Source organism: Nothobranchius furzeri, chromosome 14, assembly GCF_043380555.1.
Source record: "Nothobranchius furzeri strain GRZ-AD chromosome 14, NfurGRZ-RIMD1, whole genome shotgun sequence".
NCBI classification, from domain to species: Eukaryota; Metazoa; Chordata; class Actinopteri; order Cyprinodontiformes; family Nothobranchiidae; genus Nothobranchius; species Nothobranchius furzeri.
This window is the reverse complement of record NC_091754.1, coordinates 59,924,369-59,943,462: the sequence shown is the minus strand read 5'-3', so window position 1 is coordinate 59,943,462 and position 19,094 is coordinate 59,924,369. Positions and strand designations below refer to the sequence as shown.

General features: G+C 45.7%; 1 protein-coding gene across 2 annotated transcripts in view; it reads right to left on the bottom strand.

Annotated features, from left to right (window-relative positions):
- Positions 1–19,094, bottom strand: part of pcxb (pyruvate carboxylase b) — a 471,382-nt gene that overhangs the window by 77,202 nt on the left and 375,086 nt on the right. For both annotated transcript variants that reach the window (XM_015952373.3, XM_015952374.3), the window contains exons 13-14: positions 8,477–8,621; positions 7,949–8,038 (exon numbers count right to left, since the gene is read on the bottom strand). In XM_015952373.3, coding sequence (XP_015807859.3) covers positions 7,949–8,038; positions 8,477–8,621 — 235 coding nt within the window. The remainder of the gene's footprint in view (positions 1–7,948; positions 8,039–8,476; positions 8,622–19,094) is intronic.

Genomic DNA, 19,094 nt, shown 5'->3' with positions numbered 1-19,094 from the left:
AATTGGAATTTTTATTATGTGACGTGCCTTGAGACGACTCTTGTCGTGATTTGGCGCTTTATAAATAAACTTGAATTGAATTGAATCACTGCAGATGCCGAACCAATCCGCCTGTCGATCTCCCGATCCCTCCTACCCTCACTCGTGAACAAGACCCCGAGATGCTTAAACTCCTCCACTTGAGGTAGGACCTCTCTCCCGACCCGGAGTTGGCAAGCCACCTTTTCCGGTGCTGAAAAATGATAAAATCAAAAGAGGCAGGAGTCCACAAATGTGCCCGTCTCTAAATAACTAGTATGCTCGTGCGTGGCTGATGCAACTGATTACAGAACGGACTGAATAATCATCTGTCTGTCTTCTGAAAACTGCGACGTTTGATTTGTTCCTGAGTTTAGTTTCACCTCACTGCTCAACACAAACCCTCCGTGCCCCAAGGACTACAAAATCAAAGTGAGCACGGCTCACACCAAACAGCCTCCCTGAAAAACATCCGTGAGGTCCTCCTGCTCGTGTTAATTGGTAACTCACGAAGAACGTTAATGCTAAATGGTTTCCTCCCGTTCGCCAGTCGTGTTCTGTGTCACCCATTTCAGCACGAGTCTGCAGTCACAAAGAAACGGGGTCAGAAGCACGGGGACTGCCCTGTCTATGTTTAAAAGGACCTCAGCGTGTAACAGTTTCCAAGGAACATTAGTGTTTGAGTGAATTTGTGTTGTATAGTAAAAAAAAAAAAAACAAACAGTAAGAAGATAGAGGTCCCATGTGGCTGCTGTGCTTGACTACTGACCCACTTGCACATAAACATACCCTCTCATTTGCATTGAAGGCCTCCCTAACTCCCACTCCCAGCTTCTCTGCACACACTCCACTCCTCCATCTCTCAGCCTCGTGTCACTTCTTTCCTCCTGCGCTGACATTCTCCACCTCCCTGCTCTCTGCAGCTCCCCTCCTGCAGCTGCAACACGTCCAGGAAGACGACACGACGGCACTCTCAGGTCCTTTAGCTACAGTTTCAAACAAATGGCATTCACTGCCCCATTCCTAATATATCGGAAGTAGGGTTGCAGCTATCGAATATTTTTGTAATCGAGTACTCTATCGAATATTTTATCGAATAATCGAGTACTCTAATATATTACCCTTTTGCGTTTTTAAACCATTACATCAAACAGCATGTTATAAAATATGAAAGACCTCTTAAAATGAGAAAGCAATTGCCAGTTTTTCTTCAAGTTTTATTCCAAATTAGTTTTCAAAACTTCAGCACTTCAACTTTACTTCACAGTAAACAAATGCGAGCGGCTGCGGCCCAAACAGCACCAGAACCGCTCACGGCGCATGCGCAAACATGGCTCGCCAGCTGTTTCCCTATTACCACACGTCCGTTTTCATTTCTACACTTTTTTTTTCTCACACTAACAAGGATAGTCGAGAAAGCATGTTTGCCGTGGTTATGTCAAATTACACTGATCACACAACATTTATTTACTTTATTTCGTTTTCCTCCGCCACTCATAAACACCCGTGTCCTCCTGCAGCGATCCCAAGGGACAACAGGCATCAATAACAACACAGTAAAAAGTCCGACCTGTTGTAAAAACTGCTATTTTTAGCACATTTTAAGACCGAAGTGTTGCTACCAGACGTACGGTGTGAGCTGAAACTGAGTGCTACAAATGAAAAAGTCGCAGTGTCTGCAGAATATACAGAAATACAGGCTAAAATGCAATTATCTTGTAGAGGCTCCGAGTCCGCTTGCAGAAGTGACTTTTACATGTGGATGTTTCCTGAGCCCTTTTCAGACAGACATTCTGGAACATTTGTGGACAATTCGATCCGGTTTTTAACCGGAACTGTTTTCAGACACACCACTTTTGTACCAGAACTTGTCCTTTCGGCTGCGTTCACACAGCAGGGAAAAGTTCCAGATGTCTGACGGCGGCGGGGGTGGGGTGGGGGGTTGGGTTGGGGAGGAATCGGACTTATGTTAAGAAGAAGAAGAAGAAAATATCATTTCTATAGCGCCTCTCAAGATAAAAATCACGAGGCGCTTAAGCATAATTCTGTGCACACGAAGACGCATAAGAGACCTGGATGATGGAGCTCAATGGTTAGAGGAATCACTGAAGCGGTGTGAAGCGCTCCGTCGCGCGTCTAGACGGTTCCGTAGGAGACGAGCTGCCGTGGTTCGCCGCATGCTACAGTAGCGGGCTATATAGGTGCGCACAGCGTCCCCCAGTCCCCTCCTCCTCCCCCTCCCCCTTGTCCGGAACTCTACCTCACCAGTCTGAAGCAGCCACCCTGTCCGTAACAAGTCCGGACCTGTTACTAGGGGCTTCGTCCGGTTAAATTCCGGAACACGTTATCCGGATGTTTGTATTCAGACACAAAGGTCTTACGGACAGAGTCCGGAACATTTCCGTTTTTCATGGCCTGTCTGAAGGGGGCTCTGGTGAGGTTGCAGCATCGAGGAATATGGTGTGGTGGGCTAAATCCATTTTACAGTATTTATACTGGACTACGTTTTCCGCCTTACGACGTGAAAAATGGTCCCACACCTTTGACATTTTCTGCCTTTTTCGCACTCCACTGGGGTCCACGTTGTCCGCCGTGGCTTAAGAGAAAGTTAAGTTACATTCGCTACTCGCGTGTGCATTCAGTGCCGTTTGTATGTGCGTCACTTATTTCGGTCCGGGTGAAACATGCCCCCGGGCGATTGCAAAGCCATGAATTAATTAAACATGAATTAAACGAAGCCTCGAGGCAGAGAATTTGACTCGAGGCTTTTTTGTACTCAAATTATTCGAGGTACTCGAGGAAGCGTTTCAGCCCTAATCGGAAGTACGTGTGTGTTTAGGAGCGGTATGATGCCTGCATTGTGACTTTTAATCAGGGCTTTATTAAAGTCAGGTGTGCTGGAAAAGTGTTAAACAGCAGGTAGAGAAGGGATGGACCCGCTCCCAGCCCCGCATCCCAAACACCCGCTCACAGGCACACATGCTGTTGAACAGCATCTCATCTCGCTCTGCTCCTCTCTCGTGTGGGGTCCCGCAGGGATCTATTCTGGGGCCTTTGTTGTTTTGTCTTTACCTCCTTCCCCTCAGCTTAATCCTAAAAAACACTGTTCAATATCACTTATATGCTGACGACTGTCAGATTTACATGTCGGTGAAACCCCAGCAATCCATCCAGCCTCTTCAAGACTGCTTACGTGATGTGAAATGTTGGCTGGCGACAAATTTTCTGCATCTCAATGATTCCAAGACTGAACTGATCCTGGTTCATCCGGTCAGATCTAGCTCTTTCCAAACCCCAGATCTTTCATCTGTTTCTCAAAATCTAAAAACCGTTGTGACAAACCTGGGTGTGAAGATGGATTCATCTCTAAGGATGGACGCCCAGGTCAATGCCACTGTAAAATCTCGTTTTTTTTCCAACTCCGCCATCTGTCCAAATTAAGAGCTGTTTTATCTAGAAAAACTCTGGAATGAGTTGTTCATGCCCTCATCACATCTAGGCTCGACTACTCAAACGTAGTTTTGCTGGGTGTCAATAAGTCAACCCTTGCCCGACTTCAACTCGTTCAAAACGCAGCTGCTAGATTCCTAACGCGTACTGACAGGCACCAGCATATAACACCAGTTCCAAAATCCTTTCATTGGTTGCCCATCATGATAAATGACCCGCACTTGTATAGCGCCTCTCAGAGTAAGGACTCCAAAGCGCTTTACATTACATTGCATCATTCATCCATTCACACACACATTCATACACTGGTGGAGATGAGAGGCGAGGCTGCCGAGCACAGGCGCCACCGGACCCTCCGACCACCACCAGCGGGCAAGTTGAGTTAAGTGTCTTGCCCAAGGACACAACAGCAGAATTCTCTGTCCGGAGCCGGGATCGAACCTGCAACCTTCCGATTACTGGACAACCCGCTCAACCTGTTGAGCTACTGCTGCCCCATCACTTTCAGGGTCCAATATAAAATGCTACTTTTTGTTTTCAAATCCCTCCACGGTCTTGTCCCCGTGTACGCATCTGACCTTCTTTCAATTTATACTCCTGGTCGCACACGCAGGTCCTCCAGCCTGTTGCTCCTCGAGGTCCCGAAAGCGTGTTACAAATCATGCGGACAAAGAGCTTTCTCTGTCGCGGGTCCTAAACTGTGGAACGAACTTCCAGTCACAGTTGGACTGGCATCCTCCTTGGCAGATTTTACGTCTAGACTAAAGACACACTATTTTACCCTTGCTTTTAACAGTTAGCTGTTAGTTTGGCTTTTACTACTACTTATGTTATCGTCCATTGTAAGGTTTCATTGTTTTATTGGTACTTTTTTTTGTCGGCTTGTTTTTTTTGTTGGCTGTATTTTATAGTACTGTTTTATGTTTTTTATCTCTATTATTGTACGACTGTTCAGCACTTTGGTCAGCCGTATGGCTGTTTTTAAAGTGCTATATAAATAAAGGTGGTACGGTATGGTATGCTCATCTTCTCCACACAGCCGATAAACTGGGTTTTCTTTAAGTAGCTTCAGGTTTCAGAAACACGCTTTAAAGTTTGCCTGGGCTTAAATTGTACAAATAAACCTCAAAACTACAAAGAGGAAGCCAGACGGAACGCTGAGGCATTAACTCCACTGGTCTTTCCTCGTAGAACGACACAGCGCTCAACCACAACTCATCCTAGACATGGAGAAGCAGCGCACATTTAGGAGATGTAGTGTCATTTTTCCTGGAGCTGGCTCAGAGGCATCTGGTGGTTAACCTCTAGATGTCCTCCATTAAATAAATGCGGACAATAATTGGAACAAGGTGCAACTCTAAACTATGCATGAGTCACCAGTAACCAGCCTTCAGAGGGAATATTCCAGATTACACTTCCTAATTAGGGAGCAGAACCGGATCTGCTCTTTCTCCTAACGGCTCTTCACCAGCGAGTGAGAGCAGGTTCTGGTAACCAGTGGTGCCATGGCATGGTTCATGGAGCTCCCTTTACCCGTGATGGTTATTAAAACAGCTGTTTTTTTCAGCTCATGTCAAGTTTTACCGAGTCACAGAATATTTGACTGAACAGATAATGTAATTTATAGTTTTACTAAGGGAGGCCAGAGATCTACATCTATATGTAAATGTGACATCACAGCTTGTCAAGATGGCAGCAGTCTCACTGGAGTCTGTCTAAGTTAGCTTTGAAGAGGCGTCCACGACTTTTATATCAGCTGTGACAACAAGACGCAAAGAGCCTGCGAGGTGATACTGCCGTTCACCATGGCACCCCAAGTTCTGACACAACTAGAGCCGACATCAGCAGTAGCTCAGGGGGGAGAGCCGGTGTCAGTGCAGGATCGGCTCGGGGTCCTTCGACTGCCGATGACGTCAGAGTAGTTGATTGGCTGAACATGAAGCGTACGGAAGTGACGTTATCACACTATGATTTTGATTGGTCAGAACAAATTTACGGTCGTAGTCTTAGCGGTTGTAGTCATGTAGTCCAAAAATCAACACTTGTTGGAGAAAATGTGTTTGAATTTCTAAAGGAAATGTAAAATATAAGCAAATGATAAACGGTGACCCTCAAAAGCTCTTGATGTTGATGAAACGGGGCAAAATAAAATATAAGAACTTTATTGAAAGACACCAAGCAACATTTTGAGTCAAAGAATGTTTTTAGATAACAACGAAGGAGATATACAGACGAGCTCCACGTTAATACTAACAGATGTGGCTTCACATATAAGAACTGTTCTGTTTTGTGTCAGTCCGATGTTGGTTTTATGCAGTTTCACATTCTTTACAAAACAAAGATAATATGGTGTTTTATTAACAAATTACAACTATAAAGAAAACATTTAGGTGTTAACAAACAAGAATTTATTAACAAAACAGCTGATGTCTTTCCAAAACGTGTGTGTGAAAGCCGAGTAGATTTGCAGTCATGTGACGTCTTCGGCAGTCGAAGGACCCCGAACCGATCTTGTACCGACATCGGTTGTTGGATCGGTCCCGGCTCTGACCAAAGGATGCTGCTGTTGTGTCCTTGGGCAAGACGCTTAACCCCTCCTTGCTTGCTGGCAGAGGACCGGAGGGACCGATGGCGCCGGTGCTTAGAAAGCCTCGCATCTGTCAGTGAGCTCATCACCACCGGGGTGAGAATGTGTGTGTGTGTGTGTGTGTGTGTGTGTGTGTGTATCACTGTTGGTGCTGTTAAGCGTCTTGGGGGGTTCTAGGCCTCCAGAAGGTGCTGTACTAAACACAGGCCGTGTCGTGAATCTAGGAGATCGTGCACCCCTGAAGTCCTCCTGATCTCTCTTTGGAGATCTCCTGATTGGAGAGGTCTTTTTGACGTGATGGATTGATAAAAAAATAAAAATGCTGCATGTGTGTAAAATGCACACATGGGACAGCCAGATGCTTCAGGAACACTTCCTCCATTTGATTTTTAGAAGTTACGGTTTGTTTGAGGAGTATTTTCGACTTTGCTCTTCGAGGACACAGGTGTGTGGTTACCACGGTTACCCTAATGAGTCACTGACATCAGCATTTTCATCTCTGTTGATCTTTGTTCACACTGCACCTGCTATCAGCCTAAATGTGGCCGTGTGTTTTCAGAACAACGGCGTGTCTCAGGTTACCGTTGGGTTGCATGAAGTGACCTCTGGATGGCAGCTGCGCTCACAACCTTGAAGATTTCTTCAGAAGCGTCCCAGCTGATCTGCTTTTATTCTGAGACACAACATCTTTCATCTGTGAAGGCTACGCATTCCTCACTTCCCTGATCAAATTCTCCCCTCCGCCCGTCACCTCCAGCTTTCTGCTGGGATTAAACCCAGGCCTTGGTTCCACGCCTCTCCAGACAGTGCGATAATACAGGCCTAATCCCTCTCTTCGCCCAATCCCTCCGTCGAATGAAAGAAAGGACATAAGCACATTACAAATCTCATTACTAGTCTTTAGGTATGCCTCTGTGCTGCATACAACCACCTCATCAGCTGCTTACGGTAGGTGAACCGGAGCGCGTGCACACACGGCGTCCACGGAGAGCCGGTTCACCCCGCGTGCTCGTGTGTGTCGGAGACCTGCAACAAGTGAGACGGGTAACAATCGCTTAAGTCTAAAAAAAAAACGAGCCTGCGTGCTCAGAAAGAGTAAAAACACATGCAGAGCTGATCCATCTGCACCGAGCATGGTTTTAGACGTCAGATACGATTAGTCACGATTGATTACGATTCATATTATTCACGTTATTTTGCAGTAAAGTGCTGTTTGCAGGGCATGCTGGGTAATGTGCCGAGGCAGAGCTAGGTGCTGATGAACACGTCACACCGACGCAGCAGCGTGTGAAACGAGCAGCAGGAGACGACCGATGAACGCCACGACGGGCTGTGACATCATCACAATGACCCACCTAAACAGGAAAATCCATCTACTTGATGCTTAATTGATGCATTTTCCAGCGGTTGTTTAAAACAGCGAAACAGGAAAACAAATGCGAGGCAGAGAAAGGCTCCTGCAGAGCAGAGAGGGAGAAGTGGAGGACTCGTGCCGGCACAAACGACGAGCGGTGATCACAGTTCAGCGGAGCACTCCAGGCTAAAACCCCTCCATCCCAGAGCGCCTGCCTCAGCCGTTCAGCAAGGCCTTTCTGCCTGCAGCTATCGGGCTGCGCGACAGCCCATTTGTCATTGGGTGGGTGCTTTTATCCAAACAGCCCTACAGATTCACCAGCGCCCACAGGTTTAGTCGGGGAAACAACAAGCCCTGGCCCTCGCCGAGCCACCGCCACCACCTCGTAATAAACCCACTGGGAATGATCACCTGGATGTATCCGTGTCCCAGTTCAGCGTTTTGACCTTTTCTACGTTTAAACGTAACAGCTAGACCTAAACAGACATTTATTTAGACTTTAATCTGGTGTTTCGTGACTGTTCTGTGAGAGCACCTACCCATGGTGACGGAAGGGACGGCTGGGTCGATGGAGGACGGCTTAGCCTTGACTGGGATGGGCGTGGTTGGTCCATTCACCATCACATGACCTAGACACACCAGTATATAGGAACAGTTTAACAAAAGGCACATAAAAAACTAAGATAAAAGCATCAGCGAGACTCCTTTAGACTTCCCCTACAGAAGTTGGATCTTTTTTCCCACCTAAGGCTCGCTGGAAGGGATTTTACTTCTACCGTTCTCCGTCTGAGAACTGGAATTCTTCTCCTGCATGAGAAACAATTCCCTTGTCTACTTGTATCTAACACAATCCATCTCTTTAGTTGTTGAACGGCGATGCATCTCGCCTATCTGAACCACAGATGCAGATAAAAATCTGTTATTTTGTTCCAAATGTTCGTGCGGCTTTTAACCTTCATCGTTTCTCTGCACACGGGAGCGGGTTTGGCAGCTCAAACCGCAGGAAAACTGTGCCATGGAGTATAAAACCTGAGAGGAAAAGAGCTAACTAGGGTTTAGACACGGACCGAGGTAGTGCAGGAGCTTCTGAGCTCGGTTCTGAGTGGGCTTGAGGTTGAAGAGTTCTGGATTCTCGTCAATAAACTGGGTGTCCACGGTGGAGTGCAGGAACTGGTTGTTGGACAGGACGTTCTGCAGGAACGGGATGTTGGTCTGCAAACAGAAGAGAGGGAAACGTCACTCGGATCCTCATTAAATCAGAAAACAAACATGTCGGCAACAGAAGAAGAAAAACCAACCGGAGACGGTAAGTGTGTGACTTTCCCTAAAACACACAACATCTACACACCCGTACTTCACAAAAGGAGTGCAGACAAAACACTCCACCATCTTAACTTCAAACAACAAATAGTGTCCAGTCAACAAACACAGAGAAAGTAGGCTGCTGAAACTAATTACATCTAATTTCTTAATGGCTGTTTACAACAAAACAACAATGCTAATTATCCTCCGAATGAACCAGGAGACGGAGAATGAGGGGGATAAAAAGGAAGACTATTACTCATATATGGACTTATTTGTTTAGAAATGAATAAGGGGAAGCCCATTTAATGACTGTTTGGATCAAAATGAGTCAAATAAATCAAGTGTGCAGGCGCTCCCGTATCTATGTGCACATTTCTGCATGTTCCTACGGTCCTGCAACTCCACCTCACCCCTCTCTGCAGGCTTCGCTTCCATCTTTTGACTGATTTTACAGATTTATGCCACATAAAAGAAAAGGAGAGATAATTAGGATGCGCAGCTATGTTTTAGTGCAGCTTTAAACTTGTTTCTACTTGTTTAAACGTGTAATTAGCCCACAGGAAAAGGATTTATAAACACCGTTCTACTCCTCAAACTCCTGTTGTTGCACAAGACTTTCATAAACCCCCGAATGTGAGAGGAGGAGGTTGGGTGATGAACACCACCGGTGGGAAAAGCATTCCCTTACCACGCCTGAAGCACCAATCAGCCATGCTAACAGGGGCGCGGGCATCTAAACACACCACATTTACTCACATCAGACATTTTAACTGCCCCATCGGAGACCACTGACATTTACTTGTGTCAGAGGTGGCGTCTCTATGTAAACGTAAGCGAATGTTTGATCGATCGCTTCTAGTTGGTCCAGTTATAGATTCAGCATGACAGAGTATCAAACTGAGACGTGGCTCAAAGCAACGGTTCGTTTTCACTTTATATTCTAAAAATGCACTAAACACGTCTCCAGCTCTCAGCAGCACTCTGGCTGTCGCTCCTTCGGCGATTCAACACAACAAAACAGAAACAGGAAGTGAGACGTCAGCGTGAAGGAATGAACACGCGACTGCTCCGTCTGAATGGAAACACAGAAAGTCGGGGCTGAAAACCCCGAACTTTGACTCTGGAATGCCGTTACACTCAACAAGTCCACTAGAGGCAGTATAAACCCTTCATGAGCCCTTGGCTCTCGAACAGTCACTCCATGAATACAACCAGGAAGGTTCTGTCTTAATCCCCAGCCAGTGTTTGGGGTGTTTATATGCCGAGCTTTGGTAAAAACACTACAAAGACTCACAAAGTCCCAGACCTCTGGTGGAAACGGTTTCTTTATTAAATCTAGATAACTGCAGAGAAGCTCTGCATGTCTTTAGAGATGATCACGTTCCCACACACAAAGGGGAAGGTTCTTTTTATTTCTTGAGATATTTATGGATTAACATAAAATTACACTGTACTCTCAGACTCCTGCTACAAAGAGCAGCGCTGAGGACAAATACACAGCTCTGCCGAGCCTTGGGCTGCAGGCTGTGGACCCAAACTAAACGCTCCGACTATGGAACTAGGATTGGGACAATATTCAGCGTAACTTGTACCAAGTTTTGTAACTGCAAACATGTTTCATCACATGTAACTTTGGATTCGTAACTTGTAACTTTGGATTCGTAACTTGTAACTTTGGATTCGTAACTTGTAACTTTGGATTCGTAACTTGTAACTTTGGATTCGTAACTTGTAACTTTGGATTCGTAACTTGTAACTTTGGATTCGTAACTTGTAACTTTGGATTCGTAACTTGTAATTCTCAATTTGTACTTGTATTCTTGTTTTGTAACAGGAACATTGTATTTTGTACATGTATTTTTTATTTTGTAAAATCCGACTACCAAATCACTTCCAAAACGTGCCGACGTGTTCCCCTACATCTGCTAACAATAACTACTCTTGTATATTTGCGGCTGCCCCATATACACACCTCCATGACATTAGCTATAAACCCGTCATGGATCAACCAGCAGATCTTTGCTGTATTTGTAAATATGTAAAGGCAGGACAACCAGCAGCTGTGTATCTAGTGTTGACCGTCTAAGCCTCAGCACATCCAGTTGTCCTTATGAATAAGGGGAGATCTGCGTTAACCCTTGTACTACATTAGAAAGCTGATAACACCTGTGGTGTTGGCGGGTCCATTTGGACCCATGATTTTAAAAATGCTTGAAAATGCCTAAAATCACCAGTTTTCTTCAAATGCTGTTTTTCAGCTAATTGCTGGCTTAGTATGTGTTCATATAAATGTGTGTGAATAGTTTTTTAGTTGGCTCCACTGACAGTATTTTAAAACATAGCACTCGTTTTTGAATGCAAAAACTGTTTAAATTCACTAAATATATTTCTTTTTCTTATAGAATGAGTAATAATAAACTATAAATGTGTTATAAACTAATATTACAGTACATCTACCAAAAAATGTGTATTTTTTTTTTAATATTTAAAATTATTAACAATAGTGACATCTTTGGTGTTTCGGGTCAAAACGGACCCGCATGGATAAAGACACAAGAACATTTTTCCCATAAAACCAACTTTTATTTAACCAGACCAAATAACCAAACTATTGAACCATAAAATAAACACACTGTGTGTGTGATTGTGTGCGCGCACATGCACCTGCACTGACCATAAACTGAACATTGAAAATAATATGGTGTTAGCACAGGTATGTTGTTCTGAATTAACCATAATCTAAACAATGGAAAAAAAAATAAGCCGTATCTTGAACTGTGCATGTGTGTGTGTGTGTGTGTTGGTAATGTGGGCCATAACTGTGCACACTGGGCCATAATTGATCCTCAGAGCAACCCACAGCTTTTAAGTGATACATTCAACAGCCAGTTTTCTCTGCGGGGTCATTTTGGACCCGTAACACTACAGATGTAACTTTTTTTTTCCAGACCTTTAGAATTTACTAAAATTGTGAAAACTGATTTTGCTGGCCCCCGGGTCGACCCAGGACACGTTGGAGAGGTTACATCTCCAATCTGGTCCGGGAATGCCTTGGGGTCCTGCCGGAGGAGCTGGTGGAGGTGGCCGGGGAGAGGACGGTCTGGAGCTCCCTAGTTGGGATGCTGCCCCCGCCACCCGGACCCGGATACCGTAAATCCTCTAATACAGGCCCGGGCCTGTATTTGACTCAAGCTCATCAAGCTCCAGGCCTTTATTGGAAGGAGGGCCAGTATTAGAGGCAGGCCTCTATTTCTATTTGAGCAAAATGAACTAATGGTTCGCTGGAGTTTTTGACAATTAAAATTGCGCCCACATTTTCAAAGTTAAACACGTTTCTTTTAACAACGGTAGTTTCTGCTTTAGCCCTCTCCCCCCTCCCCCTGCGCAGCAGCCGCAAACTCACGGATGCGCCTGCAGCCTCTCGGAGTTCCTGCTGCTCTAAACATTAAAATAATTATTTCATTTTCTGTTCCTCACTTCTGATGACCTTCAATGGTGTCTGTTTGTTGCAACACCAGGTACAAAAACTAACTTGTTTTTATTTGACTATTTTTCTGTCCTGTCTGTTTATTATCTTCCTGCATCTCCTCTCAATCCTAAAGAGAAACTGCTACCTGGGTTCATATATATTCACCTCATGAGTTACCTTTGAACTGCAGTTCTAATAGATCTACCGACCGCAAAAACAGCGGAGCGCTTGCTGTTTGGCGGCCGTATCAGTGATCAGTGCATCGGAGGACAAGGTGATGCCCGCAGCGCCCCGCTCCACAGCAGCGAAACGCATCAGGCGCAAATAAAAGACAGAAAACATTAAAGGAAATGAACTGACATGAACGATCGCGTGTCAGTACCTACGGTCTGGCACAGCGCGTTGCTGATCACAGAGAATGTGATCATACGATAATTCAATAGGGAGCGTGGTTTCACAGACGCGGAAGTGATAGCGTCGGTGAAACGCCGGCTGCTCTAGGAAACCCCCGAGCGTTCGAGCGTCAACGAAGTGACACGGAAATGCCGGGCTTTCCAGAAGTAAGTAAGATAACTTACTATGAGCTGATAGTTCGTTGGATTGATCGGTAGGTTGGAAACTCTGATCGTGAATCTGAAGAAACGATGACTGAGTGGTGAGCTGGAAAGGCGACTTCCGTTTATAGCCGCGGTTTGTGACGTAGGTGCGACGTGAAGGGAATCCCCGCGAGGGGCATGCTGGGAGTCCCTACTTCGCGGATTTTCACCTATCGCGGCCAGGTCTGGAACGCATCTACCGCGATAAACGAGGGATTACTGTAGTTCATACAACCCCTACTGCTGCTCTCCAGAGTGTTCTGCAGCATAATCAGCACGTTCTCTTTGAACTTGATAGTGTAATGACCTGGCTGGGGTTGTAAGCCAGGTGCATTCTGGGTATTGTGTTATATGTGTTTCCTATCGTTCTGCTAGTTCCTATGTGCTGATTTGCGTGTTGTGTGAGTGTTATGTAAGCCACAGGGAAGATGATGTGTGTTCTGTGGAGCGGGTTGAATTAGCATGGTTAACTGACACCATGACTCTGTGTGGTAGGAGCGTGATAGAGGATCGTGTCTGTAGCGTTACAAAGTGTTGAAGAAAAAGCCTCATAAAGGTCTGCGTGAACACCTACTGCCTTCTGCTGGTTGATTTGGGGACTACCGCTGGGACGCTCGTACTTGCTTGTGACCACATTCCATCCGGCCACAATAAGAGACCGGCCATTATTTACCTCCGCTGACTCTGACACCGGCCAAAATTGGAGACCCGGCTTTTAATTGAATACCGGCCTGTATTAGACCCGGCTTTTAATTGAATACCGGCCTGTATTAGAGGATTTACGGTAAGCGGAGGAAGACGACGACGATTTTGCTGCATTTAAATAGGTGTGTCTGAGGATTAGATGAAGCCTCATTCCAGGACAAAAAAGGAAAATGTACTTTCTATACAGTTAAAGTTGAAAACGGGTCAAACTTGACCCTAACACAACAGAAGGGTTAAACGTAATTTTGGCCAGGAACAGAACCAAGGCTGAAACTTTGTATAAAAGTAGTCGAGAATGATGGAAATGACAACGATTAGAGTTGATTGAAAGTAGGTGAAAGTAGGTGAAAGTAGGTAGGTGGGCTTTTGCTGAGTGTTCTGTGATGAATTTGGAGGTTAAAGGGTTGGAGGCCTGGTAATCGTCTAGTTAACTGTGATAATTCCAACGTATTGTTAAACTTTGGTTAGGTTTAAAGTTGCTAGTAAGGATGTAAGAAAATATTGGTACAGGGAAATATTGTGATGTTTTGTGTTATGATACTGAAACGATCAGTAATACATCTACAGTGAAATAATCACAATCACTGCTAATGCGTCAGCCATGTTGGAACGAAGGTCACATTGAAACAGATTTGCTTCTCTGCTGGCTGGGCGGGGGGGCGGTGTTGGGGTTATTAGGAGCGAACAATTCGTAAGCGTTAACTTACTTTTGGATTCTTCAATAAATTCTGTAAATATGTAAATATTTACTGATTTATTAATTAATTAAGATATTCTTAGATATACGGGGCACCATTCCCCTTTAACCGGGGAAAAATTGAATCCAAAACTCTTATCAGTCTTTCTTGAAGTTCGTAGAATCCTTGGAGCAGAGACTTCTCTTCGACACAACAAAGCTACTGGAGACGAAAATCTGAATTTTATAACGTTTAATTAACAATTTGTCAAATGAATAAACAGTGGCATAAATGAATAATAACCATGTGATATAATAAAAGGATGTATATTCAAAATAATGTTCAAGGTGTTTTGTGTGTATGTAGGATGTATGAATGGGGTCCTTTGTTCTCACAAAGGAGTAGTGTGTGTGCGTGTGTATGGATTCAAAATGGAGTCTTGAATACAAGATGGCTGACTCCTTTGTCTGGCTAAAGTGTGGGTGGCAACTTGCACTTTAACTTCCAAAGCACTTAGAATCAGTAGTAACTTAACCTTAAATCACTCAAAACATTTCAAAGGATCATGCAACAACACAAAAGATTAATCACGAGTTAATATCCTTAGTTTATCAGCCTGGCCATGGCCGAACATTTAAAGATACCAAACAATGATTAATAAGCAGTTTATTCTTTCAAAATGACCCGAAGGACGAATTTGGAACGAAAGAGGAAAACACGAAGCTACTTTTTAAGCAATAGACGCGGTTTATTGCTTATTCTGGACTATAGAGGAAACGGGAGAGGAAAAGGAGAGGAAAAAAATGAGTTTTCTGATCACCAAAGCAGCAAGGCGTCCCCCGCTGTTATGATTTGACGGTTCTCCGTTTTTCTCCGCAGTTTCCAGCGTCATCCGTCGGTTTGATGCTTTCTCGTTGTTTGGCTCCACGAGTGTTTCTCCACGGCTGGACACAAAGAAAACGAAGTTCCTTTTGGGCTGAGTTTGACAACTTACAGCGTTTCTGAGAGCTGGATGGAGTTGTTGTTTCCCTCCGCAGTTCTGTGTCCTCAAACATCAGCTGGAGGGGAGCAGAAACGAGCAGATCTGATGGGCTTGCAGTTTAGTTTCCAGCAGTTCCGTGGCTCAACTTGGCACTTAGAGCTTCCGCGTGCTCAAGTTGTCGGAGCGTCGATAAGCGTGTCCTTACCGCCAGGTATCCTGGGCAAAAGAACGAGGTTTCTTTGTCTCATTCATGATTTATAGTCTTTGAAGTCGCGGGAAAGCTCCAAGCTCCCGCCTCCCGCAGATCGTGTTTCTGGTATTAGGCGGTGACGTCATCACAATGCTTCCGTGTGCAAAGCATCATGGGAAATGAAGTTTCTTGGCGCTGATGTGATTATTTGCTTTTCAGAGCAATTTAAGCACAGTCATTTTGGAGAAAATCACTGCATAGTAATTTCCTCATGAGGTCAGACCCTCAACATTCCCCCTTTTGGTTTCGGGGATCGCGCCCAAAGCTCGATCGTCGGAAGCACAGATGGGTTTGTTCCTCATGAACGTAGGTCGACTTGATTGTCGGAAGCACAGGTGGGTTTGTCCCTTAGGACGTTGGTCTCCTTGGACGCCTTTGTCTTTGGTCTTTGTCTTGGATCCTGGCGCCTTTGGTCTTTGTCTTTGTCAGGCACAAAGAGGATAGGAAACGGGATAGTCCCCAACGCGCATAACGAGAAGAAGCCACTCACGCAGGTGGTACGCAATGATGATGTCGTCCATGCGAGAGGTAGTAGTGTAGAAGGAGGAAGGTCGGTGGGCGGTTAACTCCACGAGTGGACACAAAGGCATCTCACCGCCGGCCATACAGTTCAGTTTATGGAGCACGCGGTGATGTACGAGGTCCATAGTTCGCAAACGCGCATTGACCTATGTGGTCCCAAGATTCCCCCCTTTTTGGTCCAAAGGGTGGATCAGGACAGTCTTTGGGCTAAAACAAGGACCATAAAACTAAGAGGTACTACAATGTGCTGGTGCGTCAGACAGAGTCATTGACAGACTGAGCTGGGCCGGCACATAACCACTAGTTAATATGTGACCAAGTAAGAAACAAAAATACAGAAAACCCAAAAAAAAACATATAACATCCAAGAAAATTCATAGCAACCTTGAGGTCTCATAAAATACATTCTTAGGTCATACATTCAGTGTGTAGCTTATAAAGAATGTGACATAATGCAACACTCAGATAAAAATGTGAGGTAGACTAAAGTGAGAACTACTCTTAGGGTTACAAAATAATAAAGAAAATGTTGCTCACCCCCTTTAGACAGGTGTGGTACATTCACGCTTGGAGTCTCCCCGAACGCGGTCACGAGGCACACCGTAGGTGAGCAAGTGCATCTTATCTTGGAGTTTCTTAACACGCCTGTAGGCGGAATAAGCAATCACGGCCGTGATGAGCCATCCCATCCCCAGGGCGACCAATGTGCAGATTAAGGTGGTATAATCTGTGTCAATGTAGCGTCAAAGTAAGTTCACGCGGGGTTTGTGTGAACTTAACGAGTTTGGTTCCTTCAATCAGTAATTGTTGGTCAATTTCTAAATCGAAGGCAAAGTCATAACCCTGGAAAGCGTCCATGATCTCAATCTCTGAGTCATGCTGTTCGAGGTTGAGATGATGGAGTGCCAGGTTTCTAGTTCAAGGTGGAAATGCCTACCGTCCTTTCAAATACCAATGTTAGCATCGACCTAAACCTATAGATGTGAGGTGTCTCAATTATGGGAACATTTAACAGGAAACCGAGTTCTAATTTTCTGCATCAACGTGAATGGGAATTGCACTACCTAGGCTGTACGCTAGGTGGATTTGTGAAAGGTGCACAGTAGAGGGGTAGCAGCTGTCAAGCTAACTTTGAGCAGGTCCAGTGGTACCAAGTACGGGGAAATACGACTTTCAACCAAGCTGTCAGCGTGGAACTTACTTCCCTGAGCAGGTCCTGCATCAAATCTCTCACCACTCGTGTGTACACAATATCCTGATGTATGGTTTCAGACAAAGTCTTGATTGCACGTAGAGATTCATTAATCAGAGCAGAATGTAGGTTCCAAAGTACCCTGTAAGGTTTTAGTAGGTACTTCCTGTTAGAGGTCTAGGAGGAGTTACTCTTGGTTAGTGAAAGTGACGGCGGGGGGCCTGGTTCTTTGTCGGTTAGTACATGTTAGTGGGTTAAACGTGCACTTCCCCCCCTTTTCCATTTCCATGCATAGAACTATGTAGCGACTACGTCTACCTCCTGCGGGGAGTCTGGTCTCTGTACCCGCGGGGATGGTTTGACGTAGGGTTTGATTTGGTTTGCATGCACCCATTTGTAGACAGGCTCCTGTCTCGCTTTGGTGATGCGTAACCTGTATGCAACTGGAGAGAGTTTTGCCACGATCTCAAATGGTCCTGACCAGCAGGGCAGGAACTTCTTAGGTTTGCGTGCCGGTTGGGCGAACCGAAAGTAGAATACTTTGTCACCCACCTCGTATTCGCGGCTGGTTGTCTTTTGGTCGTAGTAGGCCTTAGCGCCTTCTACGTTGGTCTCCAGTTTCTTCTGAGCGTGCGCGAACGTAGCTCTGAGGTGTGTTTTCAAGTCTGCCACATACTGATGAGCGGTATAGGCAGTGGCAACACTGACATCCTCTGGGTGATACAGGAGGTGCAGTGGTAGAGTCATCAGTCTGCCGGTCATCATCTCAAAGGGCGTAACCCCCGTGGATCGCTGTGGAGTGGACCGTATGGCCATCAGGACCAGAGGGAGCTTGACGTCCCAGTCCTTCCCAGTGGAGCAGACGTACTTTTTGAGCATAGAGACGACCGTGCGGTTCATCCGTTCGACCTGTCCGGATGACTGTGGGTGATAGGGAAGGTGGAATCTCACTTCCACTCCCAGAAGTTCAAACAGGGACGTCATTACACTGGATGTGAAATGAGTTCCTCGGTCAGAGTCAATGCAGAGTGGAAGTCCCCATCGACTGAAAACGTGGTTAATCAGCAGTACAGCGGTTGTGACGGCTGTATCGTTTGGCGCTGGAAGGCATTCCACCCACTTTGTGAAACTGCAAGTTACAGTTAGCATATATTTGTTTCCTCTTGCCGATTTGGGAACCGGTCCAACCCAGTCGATCTGCAGGTGGGACCAAGGGAAGGTTATTCCCCTGCGTTGCAGTGGTGCTCTAGCAAGCGGCTGGGAGGGTTGAAACTGGGCACAGACGAGGCAGCCTTGGACATAGCTGTGTACGTCCTTGGACATCGACGGCCAATATGCTACTTCTGTCAGTGACGCGAGGGTAGCTTTTGCTCCGCGGTGACCTCCAACCGGAGTGTCGTGGGCGTAGGCAAGCATCACTCCTCTGTGGTCGAGTGGAACAACCCAGCGCGGCGGGCTGTGATCGTCACGCATGTAAACTAACAAATCGTTTTGTAGTTTCAGGTGCGTGAGTTGACGATGCAGGTTTACCAAATCTTGGCTTGCACCAATAGGTGGTGATGGTTGTTCAGGCATCGGGCCCTTTTGGAGAAGCTCGCGGATGAGCTTCAGGTCAGGATCTTGTTCCTGCATGGTGACTAGGTCCACGTCCTGTGGTTGTCTGCCTAGAAACACTGGTACCTCAACGGTCCGAGGTTCGTCTGCCTGTTTAGCATGGCGACGAGTAATCGCGCAGACCTTGTGAACGGCCTTGGGTGGAAGCCACTCGTCTTTGAATTCCCAGCAGGTTCCCTGGTCAGCACCGAGCTTAGCAAGGCGGTCAGCTTCGTCATTACCATCTTTCTCTGGACCTAGGGTCCTGGAGTGACCTTTGACCTTTTTCCAGTAGACCATTATGCCTTTCTCAGTGGTGAGCAGATCACACGCTAGGAATAACTCCGAGTGTTTCACGTCTCTGTTCCTGGCGTTTTTCATGTGGTTCTCCTTC